The sequence below is a fragment of the Amphiprion ocellaris genome, unplaced genomic scaffold, assembly GCF_022539595.1.
Source record: "Amphiprion ocellaris isolate individual 3 ecotype Okinawa unplaced genomic scaffold, ASM2253959v1 Aocel_unscaffolded166, whole genome shotgun sequence".
Taxonomy (NCBI): Eukaryota; Metazoa; Chordata; class Actinopteri; family Pomacentridae; genus Amphiprion; species Amphiprion ocellaris.
This window is the reverse complement of record NW_026559329.1, coordinates 5,432-25,000: the sequence shown is the minus strand read 5'-3', so window position 1 is coordinate 25,000 and position 19,569 is coordinate 5,432. Positions and strand designations below refer to the sequence as shown.

The 19,569-nt window shown below is 40.1% G+C and overlaps 1 protein-coding gene across 2 annotated transcripts; it reads right to left on the bottom strand.

The window, feature by feature from the left end:
• Nucleotides 1-336: 336 nt before the first annotated feature.
• Nucleotides 337-18,825, bottom strand: LOC129348411 (DNA-directed RNA polymerase III subunit RPC1-like). 2 transcript variants are annotated; one of them, XM_055008768.1, is made up of 6 exons: nucleotides 18,654-18,825; nucleotides 14,353-14,517; nucleotides 13,120-13,251; nucleotides 1,454-1,513; nucleotides 1,072-1,183; nucleotides 337-435 (listed from the first exon to the last, which is right to left on the bottom strand). In XM_055008768.1, the coding sequence occupies exons 1-6, from the start codon at nucleotides 18,657-18,659 to the stop codon at nucleotides 398-400; spliced, it is 513 nt and encodes a 170-aa protein (XP_054864743.1). In that variant the 5' UTR covers nucleotides 18,660-18,825; the 3' UTR covers nucleotides 337-397. The 2 variants fall into 2 exon arrangements, 1 of the variants encoding a protein (XP_054864743.1); XR_008600950.1 differs by lacking the exons at nucleotides 337-435; nucleotides 13,120-13,251; nucleotides 14,353-14,517; nucleotides 18,654-18,825 and adding exons at nucleotides 5,489-5,631; nucleotides 5,813-6,077 and having other exon boundaries at nucleotides 724-1,183.
• Nucleotides 18,826-19,569: the final 744 nt, after the last annotated feature.

The following is a 19,569-nucleotide window of genomic DNA, read 5'->3' as shown; positions in this document are numbered from 1 at the left end:
GTTAGACTGTGGCAAGTTTTAATATGAAAGGCAGTGGTATTGATGGTTTGTCTAGTGATTCCTTTTAAAAAAAAAAAAAAAGGTTTTTGTTGGCATTTCATTAGACAGCTGCAGTGAGAGAGACAGGAAACGGGAGAAGAGTCAAGGGAAGACATGCAGCAAAAGGCCACAAGCGGGAATCGAACCCAGGCCAGCAGCAACCGGCCCCAGTACATGGGTCACTCGCTCAATGCACTGAGCTATACAGGCACCCCTTGTCTAGTGATTCTTTGTTTACCATAGAGTTTCTATTGAAGAATTTGTCGGTCTGAGTTGAGTTGAGTTGAGTTGAGTTGAGCATTTTAGGCAGATTTGGGATGTCTGTTGCATGCTCATTCGCACAGTGGCCCTCTATCTTCTATGTAACACGTGAGCTCATGCATACCTTGAATCTCCCTAAGGGAATGAATAAAGTACCTATCAGATAATGTACAGAGTGTCAGTCCACAGAGGAACTGGCACAAGATATTTTGAACTACCCAAAGCTGTGAAACTGTGCCCTGCAATTTGTAATAAGGTAGTCGATACTGCTGCCGATCTAACATTTTGCACAGTCGTGTACACGTATAACAGCAACAACTACTTGATCTTGTCTGACTTTTCTACATCTGCTGGAGGCTTTTCTGGTCCGGGACAGCAGCAAAGCATTAATTAATGTACAGCTGTATATATTATATGGTGGGCTAGAGCGTATGTAATAGTGTATTTGATGTAATTATGCTCCAATGTGTTATTTTGATCTTAACAATAATGTATTCATTTGATCTTAACAAAAATAATACGAACAAAAAGTCCCTGAAGATGAGCACACACAGTCCTTGCATTGTGATGTATGCAAAACGTATGTATTTTAAGAGATTGTACGCGAGTGTTTTATAAATTCAATTTACTAAATTTACTCAGGTCAGCAGTCAAAATGCTTTGTTTTTTTTTTTTTGTTTTTTTTTTTGTTAAAGTGCATTTGCTTTAATTTGTCACCCGTCTGAAGGACGTCGTGTAAAATATGTGATATAGTGTGAGAATTTGATCTACCGCTGGATCCTTCAAAAGTGACGTTGAGATCAAAGTGCTTGCAGGGCATTTTCTCTTCCACCTCATGCAGCTGATTGTAATAGGTCACAACCCGTGGTCGTCTTTCCCTGTACTGGAAAGAAAACCACGTGTAAGAGGCACAGAGGAGAAAACAACAAACAAACATAAGAGGAAAAGCAGACAGTGGCGTATAAGTATTGTACTCATAAACAAAGCCCTTAGCGGCAAGGTCTTTGTGATATTTCTGAAATACATTTAGAATGGATTGTTGCGGTTTCAGCACGCCATGAAAGTGAGACTCGAATGAGGTCAGTCTTGGTTAGTAACCCCATACTCCATTCATGTCATTCTACAACTCCATTCTTATGTATCGTGATAATACCTCTAGTATTCCTTGTCCATTTCCTCGAGCCTCTACTTCCAAATCAAGATTAGCAGGCAACTGCGAACAGAGAAGAAGATTGTCTGTGAAATGCTGTGCATTATTATGTAATTAAATTGGAGATATTAATTGATAAAGGAGGTATATTTTCTGCTCTATGTTTCACTGATAATGTTTGCATTGCTAGTTCTCAAATGGTTGTTGTAGGAGTTTCTTTTTGGTTTGTTTGTTGTAGGAGTTTCAGGCACCCCATAAGTAAATTAATTTTTGATCAAGTTTATGTTTCAAAAGCAGGATTAGATGTGGAACATTGTATGTGATTCTTGTAGGAACACTTTTGAGTGTGATGGGAAGAGGCCTTGTTTGTCAACTAAATAGTGGTATTAATTGTAGTGCAGATTAGTTGTTTGTAGAAAAGAACAAAATTAGTTTAGTGTTTGAAATTAGGTAATGATGTTAAATGGTTAGATTGTGGAAAGTTTTAATATGAAAGACAGTTTTAGTGGTAATGACATAAAAGTATAGGAAAATCTTTTTGAGTTTGTTGTGTGGTATGAAGTCTGTGTTGCAGTGGTGTTGTTTTTCATAGTCCATGTTTAGAGTATGAAATTGTAAGTGTGCCAGTTACACTTTTATTTATGCCAAAAATGATAAAGTTATGTGAAGGGATTTTATTGGGTTATGGTAGAGATTGTGTGCATGTTATCAGAGGGATGCAATTGTGTGCAAATACAACATTTATACAAATGGTTTACAGGTATTATATGTTTGCAATATATATATAGTGCTTGTGGATTTTGTTTGGATGTTAGTTAGCGGTTGTTGTTTCTAATAAATTGCTTGTGGCAATCATGAATAATATGATAGTAAGTGTGGTTGGGTAGTAGATAAAGTTGTTATTCAGATTTGTAGGATTGCTGTCACATGAATTTGGTAGGAAATGTTTGGTGCAGTACATTTTTGTTTCTATGTGTATAAATGATTGTGTTAACCATCTGTTGTGTGGTTTAAATTGTTTTTATTGAATGTAAGTAATGGTATTTTGATTTACAGAAGGAGACCTGATCAGTATTTTTATAGATTCCTTACATTTAGTTTACCATAGAGTTTCTATTGAAGAATTTGTCGGTCTGAGTTGAGTTGAGTTGAGTTGAGTTGAGTTGAGTTGAGTTGAGTTGAGTTGAGTTGAGTTGAGTTGAGTTGAGTTGAGTTGAGTTGAGTTGAGTTGAGTTGAGTTGAGTTGAGTTGAGTTGAGTTGAGTTGAGTTGAGTTGAGTTGAGTTGAGTTGAGTTGAGTTGAGTTGAGTTGAGTTGAGTTGAGTTGAGTTGAGTTGAGTTGAGTTGAGTTGAGTTGAGTTGAGTTGAGTTGAGTTGAGTTGAGTTGAGTTGAGTTGAGTTGAGTTGAGTTGAGTTGAGTTGAGTTGAGTTGAGTTGAGTTGAGTTGAGTTGAGTTGAGTTGAGTTGAGTTGAGTTGAGTTGAGTTGAGTTGAGTTGAGTTGAGTTGAGTTGAGTTGAGTTGAGTTGAGTTGAGTTGAGTTGAGTTGAGTTGAGTTGAGTTGAGTTGAGTTGAGTTGAGTTGAGTTGAGTTGAGTTGAGTTGAGTTGAGTTGAGTTGAGTTGAGTTGAGTTGAGTTGAGTTGAGTTGAGTTGAGTTGAGTTGAGTTGAGTTGAGTTGAGTTGAGTTGAGTTGAGTTGAGTTGAGTTGAGTTGAGTTGAGTTGAGTTGAGTTGAGTTGAGTTGAGTTGAGTTGAGTTGAGTTGAGTTGAGTTGAGTTGAGTTGAGTTGAGTTGAGTTGAGTTGAGTTGAGTTGAGTTGAGTTGAGTTGAGTTGAGTTGAGTTGAGTTGAGTTGAGTTGAGTTGAGTTGAGTTGAGTTGAGTTGAGTTGAGTTGAGTTGAGTTGAGTTGAGTTGAGTTGAGTTGAGTTGAGTTGAGTTGAGTTGAGTTGAGTTGAGTTGAGTTGAGTTGAGTTGAGTTGAGTTGAGTTGAGTTGAGTTGAGTTGAGTTGAGTTGAGTTGAGTTGAGTTGAGTTGAGTTGAGTTGAGTTGAGTTGAGTTGAGTTGAGTTGAGTTGAGTTGAGTTGAGTTGAGTTGAGTTGAGTTGAGTTGAGTTGAGTTGAGTTGAGTTGAGTTGAGTTGAGTTGAGTTGAGTTGAGTTGAGTTGAGTTGAGTTGAGTTGAGTTGAGTTGAGTTGAGTTGAGTTGAGTTGAGTTGAGTTGAGTTGAGTTGAGTTGAGTTGAGTTGAGTTGAGTTGAGTTGAGTTGAGTTGAGTTGAGTTGAGTTGAGTTGAGTTGAGTTGAGTTGAGTTGAGTTGAGTTGAGTTGAGTTGAGTTGAGTTGAGTTGAGTTGAGTTGAGTTGAGTTGAGTTGAGTTGAGTTGAGTTGAGTTGAGTTGAGTTGAGTTGAGTTGAGTTGAGTTGAGTTGAGTTGAGTTGAGTTGAGTTGAGTTGAGTTGAGTTGAGTTGAGTTGAGTTGAGTTGAGTTGAGTTGAGTTGAGTTGAGTTGAGTTGAGTTGAGTTGAGTTGAGTTGAGTTGAGTTGAGTTGAGTTGAGTTGAGTTGAGTTGAGTTGAGTTGAGTTGAGTTGAGTTGAGTTGAGTTGAGTTGAGTTGAGTTGAGTTGAGTTGAGTTGAGTTGAGTTGAGTTGAGTTGAGTTGAGTTGAGTTGAGTTGAGTTGAGTTGAGTTGAGTTGAGTTGAGTTGAGTTGAGTTGAGTTGAGTTGAGTTGAGTTGAGTTGAGTTGAGCAGCGCTTCGCAGCGCTTCGCAGCGCTTCGCAGCGCTTCGCAGCGCTTCGCAGCGCTTCGCAGCGCTTCGCAGCGCTTCGCAGCGCTTCGCAGCTTCCTGCAACAATAACAGAGAACAAAGTGGCAGCGACCGACGTGCTTCCTGCAACAATAACAGAGAACAAAGTGGCAGCGACCGACGTGCTTCCTGCAACAATAACAGAGAACAAAGTGGCAGCGGCCGACGTGCTTCCTGCAACAATAACAGAGAACAAAGTGGCAGCGGCCGACGTTCTTCCTGCAACAATAACAGAGAACAAAGTGGCAGCGGCCGACGTTCTTCCTGCAACAATAACAGAGAACAAAGTGGCAGCGGCCGACGTTCTTCCTGCAACAATAACAGAGAACAAAGTGGCAGCGGCCGACGTTCTTCCTGCAACAATAACAGAGAACAAAGTGGCAGCGGCCGACGTTCTTCCTGCAACAATAACAGAGAACAAAGTGGCAGCGGCCGACGTTCTTCCTGCAACAATAACAGAGAACAAAGTGGCAGCGGCCGACGTTCTTCCTGCAACAATAACAGAGAACAAAGTGGCAGCGGCCGACGTTCTTCCTGCAACAATAACAGAGAACAAAGTGGCAGCGACCGACGTTCTTCCTGCAACAATAACAGAGAACAAAGTGGCAGCGACCGACGTTCTTCCTGCAACAATAACAGAGAACAAAGTGGCAGCGACCGACGTTCTTCCTGCAACAATAACAGAGAACCAAGTGGCAGCGACCGACGTTCTTCCTGCAACAATAACAGAGAACCAAGTGGCAGCGACCGACGTTCTTCCTGCAACAATAACAGAGAACCAAGTTGCAGTGACTGAGGTTCTTCCTGTGACAATGGTTCACAATCCAAACAATTTTTTCAATAAAGGTTTTTGTTTTTATTGACAACAAACTTGTACAAAACATTAAAAAAAAAAAAAGAATCAATTCTTGCAATTTCTCACAATAATCTATAAATACAAAAGGCAATCAATGCAGTCAAATGGAGTCGAGTGGAATGGAGTCGAGTCGAGTCGACACCAGAATGCGGCAACAATGACAAAACTCCTTGTGCAACATCCTCCAGGAAGGTCCGTGTCGCCTTTGAAACATTCATCAGTAGGTCAGTTCAAAATCCAGCCAGTCACGCTTAAGCAGGTGATTTATTTTACGCAGACTACACTTTTATCAGTTTTCCCCCCCCCCCGCCCTGATAGAATCTAAAAGCACAGATGTCAGCACAAATGATGGTCTAGACTAAACAGTGTGTGCTTTCATTTCTTACCCATTTTCAAATTGTCTTTGAAGGTTGTTAGGTCTTCATGGCAGAATGATTTCCACCTTCGTGGAAGCTGAAGGTTTCTGCTTGAATATTTCTGATCTTCATCAGGTGTATTTGTTACCCGGTAATGCTTTGTAGCAGATGGTCTGGGGGAGGAAAACATCAAAAAAATGTGTTGAAGTATAGAAAGCTGAAAGCCACACACTAGTGCATGTATATGAAGCACTGCATTTTATCCATGAGGAAATTCACCTGTGTGGGTTTTAAACGTTTATGAGGATTTATACATGAATAACCTAAACTAATCCATCAAAACCGGATACTTACCACGGGAAGAAACTCAGCTGAAGGGGTAGGTAGGAAACCCAAACGGGAACCGGCAGGGGTACGAGGGCAGCGTCGTGTCCAAGAAGCTCTGGTGGTCACGAGTCGACGCAGGATGTGCGCGTCCGTGGTGGAGCAGGGAGTGAATGACAGAGCCGGCTTATATGCTGGGAGGTGGAATTGCAAACAGGTGACTGGTGTGAGCCAATTACGGCAGCTGATTCTCATTGCTGCAATCAGACTGCAGGCAGGTGGAACAGTCAGGGAGGAAGGGCTGAAAGCGGACAAGCAAAATCTGATTAGGAAAACAGACAAGACTACAAAATTCAACAAAGACTCTAAACTAACAACAGAGGGGAAATTTAAGAAAACCATAAATGAATAACCTAAACTAATCCATCAAAACCGGATACTTACAACGGGAAGAAACTCAGCTGAAGGGGTAGGTAGGAAACCCATACAGGAACCGGCAGGGGTACGAGGGCAGAGTCGTGTCCAAGAAGCTCTGGTGGTCACGAGTCGACGCAGGATGTGCGACGTCCGTGGTGGAGCAGGGAGTGAATGACAGAGCTGGCTTATATGCTGGGAGGTGGAATTGCAAACAGGTGACTGGTGTGAGCCAATTACGGCAGCTGATTCTCATTGCTGCAATCAGACTGCAGGCAGGTGGAACAGTCAGGGAGGAAGGGCTGAAAGCGGACAAGCAAAATCTGATTAGGAAAACAGACAAGACTACAAAATTCAACAAAGACTCTAAAGTAACAACAGAGGGGAAATTTAAGAAAACCATAAATGAATAACCTAAACTAATCCATCAAAACCGGATACTTACAACGGGAAGAAACTCAGCTGAAGGGGTAGGTAGGAAACCCATACAGGAACCGGCAGGGGTACGAGGGCAGAGTCGTGTCCAAGAAGCTCTGGTGGTCACGAGTCGACGCAGGATGTGCGCGTCCACGGTGGAGCAGGGAGTGAATGACAGAGCTGGCTTATATGCTGGGAGGTGGAATTGCAAACAGGTGACTGGTGTGAGCCAATTACGGCAGCTGATTCTCATTGCTGCAATCAGACTGCAGGCAGGTGGAAGATTCAGGAAGCAGAGAGACACAGTAGAAAGTTTTAATCACAGATTAAAGTGTGGCTAAATGCAAAGAAGAAAAAAAAACAGCAGGAGAAAAAGGTGAAACACCTAAGGAGTCATTTACTATGAAAGTCTAAAAACAACAGACTTAAAGCTTTATTAAACAGGATGATAAAACAAGGCTGAGTATCGAAAGATTTGATTTCACAGATTCAACTCTATAATCAGTCCTGTCAGTTCTGAAATCTCTGAAAATGTGGTTTCTTACTCATTTCATTAACAAAACAGAATGAATTAAGACTCCAGTAACTCTTCATTAACAAATCTGAATGTCCCTTGAGCTACTTCCTCCCCGTTTTAGACAGCAAAAAGCCTTTAAAAAAAAAAAAAAAAAAAAAGAATCCTGAACATTGGACATGTTCTTAACACATTTTCAGTCTGACTCACCAAATGTGCTGTTGCAGGTAGGTGCCTGCCATTTCCAGCAGCATTTCATGTAATATTCTTTTCCCCTTTTGCTATTCGAGCGTTACTGTTTTCCCATTTACTTTGGAAAAAGCAACAATCACAGTGCTAGTCACCGTGCTGAAAATGGCAGGCAGGTCCGCTTGGTTCTTTCAGTGAATTAGCCATTTTAATGAAGGTGCTCACTTCTATATGCACAAATGTTCCACCAAAACAAATTCCCTCAGAGGTGATTTTGCAGGGACACCATTGCTGCATGCCTAATATGATTTTGACTGACTGGGGTAAAGACATACAAAGAAACCGGGACGTATTTCCACCCACAGCAGAATAGCAATAGGTGCACATAGACCGTTCTTCGATGCTGACACATTCATCCATCCATTCATTTCCCTCCACATAACCAGTTCCAGCAGGCTAAGCAGGTCATTCCATCTGCAATTCCATTTCAAGAGAATTTCTTAAATAATGAAAGGATATCATCTGTACGTTCTTGTTACATGTTGCCACATTGTGAATTGAATTATGAGTAATTATGTACTGTAAGTTATCATGAACACTTTTCTGCTCCTGACAGGGATCTTAAAATAGTATAATGTATAACAGGGGTATATTATAGCAAAACAATAGACAGATGATGCAGCTGCGTTGTGTTTAACTGATGCCACATTAAAACAACAGCTCCAGGGCAAAGATGTCTCATTTAAATGAAATGCCTGTTGCCTTGACTCCTCAGATTGCGGACGTACAAACTGGGAAATGAGATGAGGCATCAGATTGTTCTGATCAACCTCCACAAAATCATTCAGCAAAATGTGAGTGCAGTCCATGTTGTTGGCAGCATGTAAACAGTAAGTTAATGCCCTGAATCGGTCCTGTAGCTTGCTACATTAGCATAGCATGCTAACATTTCTGTTATTCTAGCTCACTCCTTGTTTTTGTTAGTTTTTTGAATTACGTTAAGTATGTCCCCATCACAAGGTCTGGATAGCTTTCAGCGCATGTGTTTTTTTCTGCCCACATTTTGGTGATTTCAGCCTCCAGGCTTCAGCCTACTATCCCACCACCTTGCTCTGTAGTTGGTTACCAAGCAAGTCCAAAGAATTTGTGCTTGTCCTCCTTGGTTTTTTTTTGTTTTATTATTATTATTATTATTATTATTATTATTATTATTATTATTATTATTATTATTATTATTATTATTATTATTATTATTATTATTATAACAAAGCCTATATTTTGCTGAGAGAAAAACTTCCTTTGTTTGTCAAATGGAAAGGGATGCATTCATTTTGAAATGCCAATAAACTGTTTGTTTGATGTCAAACCAAAGCGACTGATGGAACAGTTCATATGCAATTTAAATGCATTCATTTAACATTAAGAGACAGTTTGTACAGAAAAATACTTTTTACTGACAGAGGAGTCAAACCTGGGTTATTTCATCTTTAGCTCTATTCCTGGCTGATAAGTGCAATGCATGCAAATATCCCACCTCTATTTGGTGGGATGAAAAACACATTAAAAGTCATCTCCCATGGGTATAAAGCTTTAAAACATTGACACCGCTTTGAAAAACAAAGTTATACAATAACACTGAATAAACCGTTAAAAAACATGACAAAAAAATTGTAGAGGTAAAACAGGGAGTGATAATGAACAATTTTGAGGGGCCCACATAGGTGAGTCCTTGGACTTTATTTACTTATTTTTCCAAACCAATGCTCAGGTAAGAAGCTTCAGCAGCAGGAGGCTTAGCAGAGCCTAACGGAAGACAGAAGGGGAGCATGCTGTGCTTTAAAGCTAAATCAGCTAAATCAATAGTAAATCACAGGGAGACGTGAATGGGAGTAATGTATGTTCTTCTCCTGGAATTTGTTGAAAACCGGCAGCAGCAGAAACTGCAGTGTTAGTAGAGAATGACTAACGGGGTAAAGCAAACAGTAGATCATGCAGTAGAGCTGCAAGGATTAATCACAAAGGTGCCGGTCAGTAGAAGAAACCGTGACTTTAAAGGTCAAACACTCCCGTTGTGGGAGAATGTTAGGGGAAAAAGCGAGCCTCGATAATGACAATCAGGGTAGGGATGCAAAAATTCATCTCCAGCCAGCTAAGAAAACCAGGAAAATATCATCAGTATAGAGTTGGAAATTAGTGATTGTGATGTTTATGAAATATGCAAGCAAATGGTGACACATGGAAGACAAATGTAGTTTTAAAACAACTGCCCCCTGTAGGACAATGCTGGGGCAACAACTTTCTCAAATAAAACCACAGAATGATTTGTCAAAATCATTGGCAATGTTTTAGAAATAAAAGCATATCCTGTTCTAATATGGCAGTGGAGGTTTTGGTTACAATAGTTAAAAATACGATTGATTTAGTTTCAGTTTACTAACTAAGGGTAGTTTATTGGAATGTCTGTTGTTCTCAGGCCTCTTTTGAAAAAGAGACTAGATTAAATAATGTTTAAGGAGGGCTTTTATTTCACAGTTAAGATAATAACCACTTTGTCAAACATGAGGAAATATCACAGTAAAAAACTAATTTCTTCCGTGTGGATGAGCATATGACGTTTCAAATAACTTGACTGCCTGAAAGATTTCCCACACTGGTTACAACAATGTGTTTGTAGACTGATCCAGCTCTCCTTTACTGAAACCACTCCCACCCTCATCGAGACATCTGTACAGATCCCAGCAGGTCTGGTCCTATGCAGCAAAAAACAAAGTGTCAGTCACAGCAGTGCAAGAGGACAATAAATGGCAAATGCTACTGAATTACACAGGAAGAGGTAAGGGTGTAGCAGTACACAAAAATCACTGTTGGGCACACACACACTCAGCTTTGAGATCATGGTTCATTATGTTCAGAGCGTAAAATGGGAACAAGAAACACAAAGCATTACAGTGCTTCTTTTATCCTTTATTCAAATTAAACACGGGTGTGATGAACAGACTATGACTGCATTTTCTCAAAAAAGCCTGTCAACACTGCTGTAAGTGGCAGCAACTTACTAACAACAAAGTAAAATTTACAAAAGTAAATTCAAATCTTTTTTTTTTTTTTACGCTGTTTTTTTTGGCCTTTTATCGGCTTTATTTAGGCACAGTGAGATAGAGACAGGAAACAGGGGAGAAGAGTTGGGGGAAGACATGCAGCAAAGGGCCGCGAGCGGGGAATCGAACCCGGGCCGCTGCGTCGGGGGGCCAGCTCTGTACATGCGTCACCCGCGTAACACGTTGAGCCATACGGGTGTTACAGCAGGGCCTTGAAGCATTTGGAAGATTATAGAAGTGCATATTGTGCTGACCTCAATATCATCCAAAATAACCAACACAAATGTGTGTAAAATGTTGATAGCTGTTTTATACAGCTAAAACAAAGGACACCGATGCGTATAATATGTGTACAGGACATTGAAAACATATCAGGACATATCATCATGTTCATTTTATGTTTACCCAGTCGTCCTCATCAAATTAAGAAACGTCATTAAATATGAAGCAAAAAAAAAAAAAAAAAAAAAAACGTCAATCATTTATTTAGAGACTTTAAAGATTGAATGGAGTCAAACTGACCCCAAAAGTAATAGGAGGGCTAACTGTATAGAGCAGTGATCATCAACTGGCGGCCCGCGGGCCGAATACGGCCCGCCGAACCGTCCAATCCGGCCCCCGACTGGATTCCAAAATTGTGAGGATCAAAGAGAAAATATCATGTGGTCCACACTATTAAAGCAACTGAAAACAACAATAACTGAGACTCTTAACTATCAGTAATCCCCACCATTTATGACTCTATTTAGGCTACATTCCGAAATGAGGACAGACTCGCTGCACTGTTTAACGTTTATTGTTTCACACAGTTCTTTTTTTTTTTAACATAACTTTTCCTCATGCCCTTACTTAACATTTGGTTTTTCTTTCAAAGTCTCAACAACAAGCTTCAAACTAGTAGACTTCTCAGGACAAAAAAAGGAGGAAAAACCAACTGGCATAACTTAAAATAGCATGGTAAATAAATACTAACCTGGTACCAGAACAAAAGCAGGTCACAAATAATGTTCGCACATCAAATAAAACGTTAAGTGGGCTATAGCGATTTCAGATCACAAGGCTGAAATGGGCTCCTCACACTGCTTAATGGCTGAACTTACATTTCCCCTCTGACACCAACTTTTTCACATCAGGCTTGGCCGCTGTCAGACTTATGCGCAAACAGTCCTCCAAAGACTGGTTTGACAGTCGGTTCCTCTCGTGTGTTTTTGTCGAGTTCATCTTGGAGAACGCAGCCTCGCAGGTGTAGGTTGAACCCAACATGGTGAGCACATACATAGCCAGCGTCTTCAACGTGCCATAGTCCTCGGGACAAGACATCCAGAATGCGCTCAGGCTTTCAGCACCATGGAGAGCAGCCTGGATTTCAGCCAGCTCGCTCTGAATGGACGCCATTGTGGTGTTGTCCTCCAGCGGAAGCAATGCCAGCAGCTCCTCTCGGAAATCTTTGCCATCAAAGTATCTGACAAAAACGCACAACTGTGAAATATCCGTGTTGTCAGTGGACCAATCAATAGCCAGTGAAATGTATTTGGCTTCCTTGATCCCGTCAATGACAGCTGGCTGGACATGCTCTGCCAAGACGTGGACACGACGTGCAGCAGCTGAAGCAGAGAGAGGCATTTGTTTGACAGATGCAATAACTCTGTCCATGGATTTGTCGGGGGCACCGTTCCTCCAGAACGGTGACCATGCTCTCCTTTAAAAGCTCACTTTCCGTGAAAGGCCGGTTATGTTTGCAAAGCACCCAGGCAGCCTGCAGAGATGCACACCTTACTCTCTCTTGATCAGTTAAAGTTCGAGTAATAATGCCATTTGCACGGGTGCAGGCAGATTTCAATGTGGCCATTTTTCTCTGACGGGCCTCTGACTGCTCAGGATATGAATCCTTGAAATTTGTATGTTTAGTGTTGTGGTGACGGCGCAGATTATATTCTTTTGCAACAGCAACAGTTTCGTTGCAAATGAGGCATACAGGTGACGCATTTCGGAAGGTTGGCATGATAAATGCCTACTTTTCAGTCCAGTCATTATTAAAGGATCTGTTTTCCACATCCCTAACCTAAACAGCTACCACGGCATTCTGCAGCACCATGCAGAACCCTCTGGTCAGGGGTTTATCCTACAGCAAGATAATGACCCAGAACATCAGTCCACGCTCTGCCAGAACTACTTTAGGAACAAAGAACCAGACGATGAGCTTGAAAACATGGAGTGTCAGCACAGTCTCCAGACTTCAACCCCATGGAGCTGGTTTGGGATGAATTGGACAGAAGAGTGAAAGTAAAACAACCTACAAGTGCCACACATCTATGGGAACTTCTGCAACAGGGTTGGGAAGAACTTTCTGAAGAATATTTGATTTCTATTGTGGAAAGAATGCCACGAGTGTGTTCAGCTGTTGTATCTGGCAAAGGCGGCTACTTTGACGAGTCAATAGTTTAGAATACATTTTGGTTTCTAAATAGGTTTTTTTGAACATCATTTGTTTATGTGTTCTATGCTTTCATTTCAGAGTACAATGAGACATGAACATGCATACTTTCCAATACAGAACTGGAAACATTTAGGTGTTCTAAAACTTTTGACCGGTAGTGAGTGTGTGCGCACACACACACACACACACACACACACACACACACACACACACACACACACACACACACTCATGAACGCACACGGGGAGAGAGAGCTATGTTTCATACCTTATAGGACATAAGATCAGCAAGAAGCATGACGTGACGCCGGTCGATGCTCATTCCGTGGTTGACCGTGGTGTACTGAACCTCATTGATGATGGTGGATCTTGCAGCCTCAATACCCAAAGTCCTCTCAACCTGAACAAAGACACAGAGCAGCTTGTAAAGAAGAAAAAACATTCTGACATTAGTCTTGAGGCTGGATCCACAAATAAATCAATCACATGGTATTTTCTCTTATGATGTAGGGTCTTAATCTGCCATCTAACGTCTCTGGCACTTTGGCTCAACAGCCATTATCTTAAAGGTGCTGTATAAATAACGACTTGACCTAAGTTCAAGATTAATTACTATTTTTTATAGGAGAGATGTGAAATCATCATCACATACACATTCACCTTTACCTAATCTAAATCAAGCTATCAGCTTCCACCCACAAACATTAAAATCATTTTCTTCCTTTGACAGTAAGTAACCTGCACTGGGCTTCAAGCTGGGACAGTCTAAGGGACTAGATACTCCTGAGAGACCATAAACCAGGCCAAATAGAGCCAAACAGAAACCTCTGCAGAACAATAGTGGTCATTCTACAACTGGTAAAGCTGTTTGGCGTTGTAGAATGCAGATCTGTATTCTGCAGACTCCTGACTCAATACAACTGTCCTGCTATAAATCACCTTCATGTAATCTTGTAGACCAATGTTGGAAAATACCTCTCATTTTAAGACTATCCCAGTTTTTGAAAACCTCTTTCGCTCAAGGGAAATAAGTAACGCTTGAACACAACTTATCACACCTTAAACTGGATTAAAAAAATCCAACCTACTACAGAGGGACAGTGTGTCAGCCTTAAGGGCCGTTTAGCTCTCTGTTCTTTTGTAGCTTCAACCAGAATGTCTGCTTCGTTAGTGCTTAGTCTCACTCCTGTGCTCCTGTTTGTACAATCATCGTTTGTATGTGATCACATGCAAACTGAAACGATCCTGCTTCACACTAAAAGCTTTCCAAAAATTTTTTCGAAATGCAACATGTTTATCGCACAGTTAGCAGTGCTTCGTTAGCAGTGTAAGTAAACTATTTTAGATTTCTGTGCAGTGCAGTGAAAAAAAACTGCAACACAAAACCAGAAATTATTTTGCAAAAGCTTTATAAAAAAATTGAAAACATCCAGGTTAGCATACTGCTTAGACAGACAGCAACCTAAAGCACGACTGGCTTTAACTCTCCACTGACTCTTACCTCGTATGTGTTGTTTGATGTGGTCCTACTCCCATTCACTCCGTGAGTTGCCATGACAGCTCTCAGATTGTCGCCCTCAACCAGAAGTTTGTACTTGTTCTTGCCACTCTGTTCGTCGATGTGAATAACTGCTCGGGCGACCTCTGGTATGCCTTGAACCACCACCTAAGAAGTGAGAAATGACATCAGTGTTAATTAAAAAAAGCAGTGACTAATGCAGGGCTTTGTGCTTCCTTTTCATAGCAGAACACAAGTAGTTCTTTACTTGAATCATATCTCAATTTATGAGAACTACGTAAATTAACATAACAACACAGATATTTTTTTCCATTTTATTTGTCTTACTGCACTGTGGTTTAGAAATAATCCAAAAGATAGAATGATAAAATGTGAAAGGTGTTGCTTTAACAAACCCCCCAAAAATTATAACCTGACTTTTTAGTTCCAACATTTCAGCTTCTTAGTCATTTTGATTTTCCAGCCAATTATTTCACCATTTAAGCAAACTCTCACTGCTCTCAGCAGACTCTTTCTGGCAGCAGCTGTTTTCAGTCATATAACTGCACTGCAAACCACCTGTTTATCACAAAAGGGCAGACACACAAAGTTGGTTGCATTTTCTAGACTTACCTTTTCTAGAGGTCAGCAGCCTTTTAAGAAAATAGCAGCTATAATATTTATTTTGGTGAAAGTGTGCGTTTCAGGTTTAGAAAAAATAAAGCCGGTATGCACAGAAATCAGTTTTTTAACTTTATTTTTAACTGTCACATCAGATTATCACCTTAGGAAGTTCTTCTTTTAATGACTGCAGCACATAGTACATGAAGCTTTTGTTGTTTTCTCGTGGAGACACACACACCACCGCCTCGCCGTGCACAGCAATGTCTCCAGGTTTGACTCGTAGTTTAGACATGCAGATGGAATAACGCACTGTTTCTGCATTTACCTGAAGGATGAACAAAAAATATGCAAACAAAGCCCCTAGTGCTTTTCTTATCACGCATTGGAAAAGTATCAGAAAGTTTGAAAAGAGGCTCTGAGGGCCTTCAGTGATCCACAGAGAGTGTTTACAAGATGATGCCACATTCTCCATCACCACCATAAAACACTGATACACCGACCAGCTGCAGCGCGCAAAACCGCGTGCGTAATTACGCACGCTGACCCTTGGCTACCCTCACCATATTATGCGCATCCAACAACAGGCCTCATCCGAAATTAATAAACAAGCGTGAGCTTCTGTAAACAGTTTTATAGTAAGATTTAGTTTTTTTTCAATGAATCTCCACATTGTAACAAATTGCTGTAAAAATACAGCATATTTTGTACAGTAATATACCGTTCTTTGTAAATACAGCTGAATACTGTAAATTCACGTGTTTTTCAAGAACAAAATATTAACAGCAAGCTACCATACAATCTTACAGCAGATTACAGTATTTTTCTGGTTTGGGTTGATTTGAGTGTGACTGTTGCTGCAGTCCGACCGTTACTCGTCTCGGCAAATCTTCCTGCACATCACCGCATTTAGCAAACAGCCAACACAAAGAAGTGACGAAATAGGTTTAAAATAGTATGTATCAGTGATTTTACTCATTACTGAGGGAAGATGTGGAGAAAAGGAAGAACTGAGGACGACGATTTTCGGGCCGGCTCAGACCTGCAGGGACCATCTGTAGCTGATCCATCCTGCTCCGGTTCACTTAACAAGGTAACTGTGATTATTAAAAAGTCAGCCTTACTTTTAATTCTGTCAGTCTATTTATGTTTTATTCTGTGACAGTAACATAAACACAGCCAGTTAGTTACTGCTTGGTGTTAGCCACGAGTCGCTAGCATGAATGCTAACGTTTTCCCACACAGTTAGCTAGCAGCTAGCATGAATGCTAACGTTTCCCACACTGTTAGTTAGCAGCTAGCATGAATGCTAACGTTTCCCACACTGTTAGCTAGAAGCTAGCTAGCTAGCAGCTAGCATCCTCCCCTTTGGCTGCAGAGTGGACAAAACTTTGGGTCTTTCTTTTAAACCAGACCAGGAAAATGAATTTCTAAGCAATCAGATCCAGCTAGGTTAGGTTAGCTATCTCTGTCTTTTGTGTAATTTTCCATCAAATATCCAATGTGATGCTCCACTGATCTGTTATTACATCTCCACATGTACTTGTCTGCATTCCACCATTTGGGTAATTTCAAGTTTTAAAAAGGTTTGTAGGGTGTGTCCTGTTGCTTTTCTCTCCACTTAGGAAAGGTAAACTTGCTTGTTATGCAAACGGCTGCAAAAATTAGATTTAAATGTGTATTGAACTAAATAGCTGTTTTAAGTGCAACCCTCTGTTTTGCTTAATAATTTGAGTTTCCTGTTTGTTTTTTTTTGTTGATGAATGTGACAGAGTTCTATATTATGTTCAAGGGATGTTTGCCTACCACACCTAATATACTCTTTCTTTGTCATTTCGTTGTAGGTTCTTTCTTGTTATTAACCCTGAGAGGGGAACAAAGGCCAGCCAGGAGAAGGTGATGTTCCAGAGGTCAGGAAGCTGCTCCAGAAAAAGACATCTACTGTAAATCCACATGTAGCCTCCTTTATAAAAAGACTCATGGACTCTGTGTGGGACTTCATGTAAACCCACAGCACCTCTCCACACAGAACCTCACTTTCACAAAGCAAAAGCCCAGTTTGCAACCAGATGTTCATGTTGTCATTTTAAGGTAACACATCTCATTATTGTGTTGGGTTCAGTATAAAATACTTCAGTTCCAGGTTTGTTCCTTGACTTGGTGTTTATTGAACATGATCATGAGTTATGAATGACTGATTCTGAAGGCAGGGTTCCTGAAATATTATATGCAATTTTTAAACTGATTGTTGACAACCTGTTAAACATCATTAACTGTTTTTATAGATTTTATTTTACAAGACTTGAATTACTTGACATTTGTTAGCTGCTGAATGTGTTCAATCAAACTCAGTGTACCTGAACTAGAACATGCACAATGAGAACCTGTTCAGCATGAGGAAATGATTGTATGTTACTGAAATTGAATGGGTTAAATAAGTCAGTTTTTGAACTATGTTTGATACAGAATTGGCTTTAATAAAAGCTTAATGTTGAAAAGTCATCTCTTGTCTGAGTCATTTCTATGCTATGCGATTTCCTGGGGCTTTCATTTTGAAAGCCCCAGGAAATAGCTCTCTAAACAGCATAATACCGTAATATTTTTTACAGTAAAAAACTGTTGTTTTAGAATACGGTAGGATTACTGTAAAATAACAGTGCGCTGCTGGCAACTTTAGCTGCCAGCTCTTTACTGTAAATTTACAGGGAAATTTCTTAGAGTGTATGTTAGAAGTTGTAAAGAGTTGTGAGGAGACCGTGGCGCCTTGACGCAGGACGCGCACATACAGTCACTCACAGTTGTATAATAAACCAACAAAACAGCTCTCTGTCTGACTCGGAGTGAAATGTAAATTGAATAATAAAACAACAATGAGTGAAAACACATTTCAGACTGATGAAATAACAACAGGTGGAGTTTACATGACAGATTCCACAGTTTCTAACAGTCAGACGCTGAGTTCACTTCAGCTCTGAGTTCAGAACAACACAAATCTGACGGTGAGTTTTAAACAACACCTTAACATTCATTTATAAACAGGATCTGCTCTGAACATCTTCAAACTCAGCTGCATCGTTTTAACCTGCACGTTCTGACGACGTGACGTCTCCTCCTAACTTCTCCTAATAGTTCCATCGTCTCCATGGTTACCAAAAGTACAGATTTGAGCTTTTTATGAAAAATGATGCAGACGCCATCTTGTTTCTACACATTTAAGCTCATTTTGACTAATTAATGCCCCTAATAAATAAAAACAACTATTTTAGCAAATCATAACAGCATTATAAGCGACCTTTTAAATCATATTGTTCACTGCAGCTTTCTTTTCGATGCTCAATCTATTTTCTTGTCTTTTAATGCACTTTTGTTATCTCGATGTCTACTTTTATATTTTATTTCTATGATTTTAATGTATGTCTACATTTAAATCATTTTTCTGAATGTATTTCTTTGCCACTGTAGAGCATCTTGAATTGCTTTGTGTGTGAATCGTGCTACACAAATAAACTTACCATTTTTACAGTAAAATTGAACAGTGTTACACCCAGAAAACCTCACTATCACACAAATTCTGTTTTTCAAACGGGACATGAAATTCTGTTACATACGAAACTTCCATTTTTGTACTGAAAAGAGGTCATTTAATGAACTAAACAGAAAAATCACGAGTTAAATGTTCCTACCTCCATGGTGTCTGTCTGGACAGGTGCTGCTTCTCTCCGACTGCTGCTGTCTTCGTCTTTCTTCTTCTTCTTTAACTTCCTCCGGGTGTCCGATGAGTTTTTCCGTCAAAAAGTTAGTTTCCAACAAGCTTTCGAGCTCAGCTATCCAGCTTTCGGGTCCTTTTGCCAAACGATCACGAAGACGTCCAAGTGCAAAAGAGAACGATGGAAGGTCTGCAGGCCTTTTATAGGCTCATCATGTGCTGTTGCCATGGCTTCCAATAGAACACGCACGGGCCTGTGCGTGGAAAATGTTGATACGCAGTTAAATGAATGATCTACACTGTACATTTCTTTTTTCCATGTATGTGCAGCAGTTTCCATCACCTCTGATGTGTGTGGGGCCCCAAAATTATCTGACACAATCCATATGAATGTTTTAAAAATATATATATTATTAATATAAGCAGCTGACGTGTCCAAACTCAGCATCACTGTTCAAAACAGGATTTCAACAGACATTTTTTGTCTGCTTCATTAATCCTGCCTGCACAATTTAAATGAATAAATACAAAAATAATATAATTTCATGATTGAGATAAACCTTTTAAGCTGCAAACATTATTACTGTGTGTTTGGTTCATATTGTCTTTAGTTGGTAGAATAAGGGTCAGAAAAGCCTCATGATGAGCATTTAATTCATTTCCAGACAAAACAACTTGAGAGCTCGCTGATGCTTTGCCCAAAAGTTCTAACTTTCAAAACAACTCCAAATTTTATGGTGTCTGATTTTCTCCAAGTGAGTTGTGAGTGCAGCAGTTATGACAGGAAATAGCTCAAAGAGAATCATAAACCCCCTGTATTTAAAAAAATGAGAATTTGGTAAGCAGTGGAACTTTGTAATTTTGTTGCGTGGCACAGAGATTCAAACATGTTT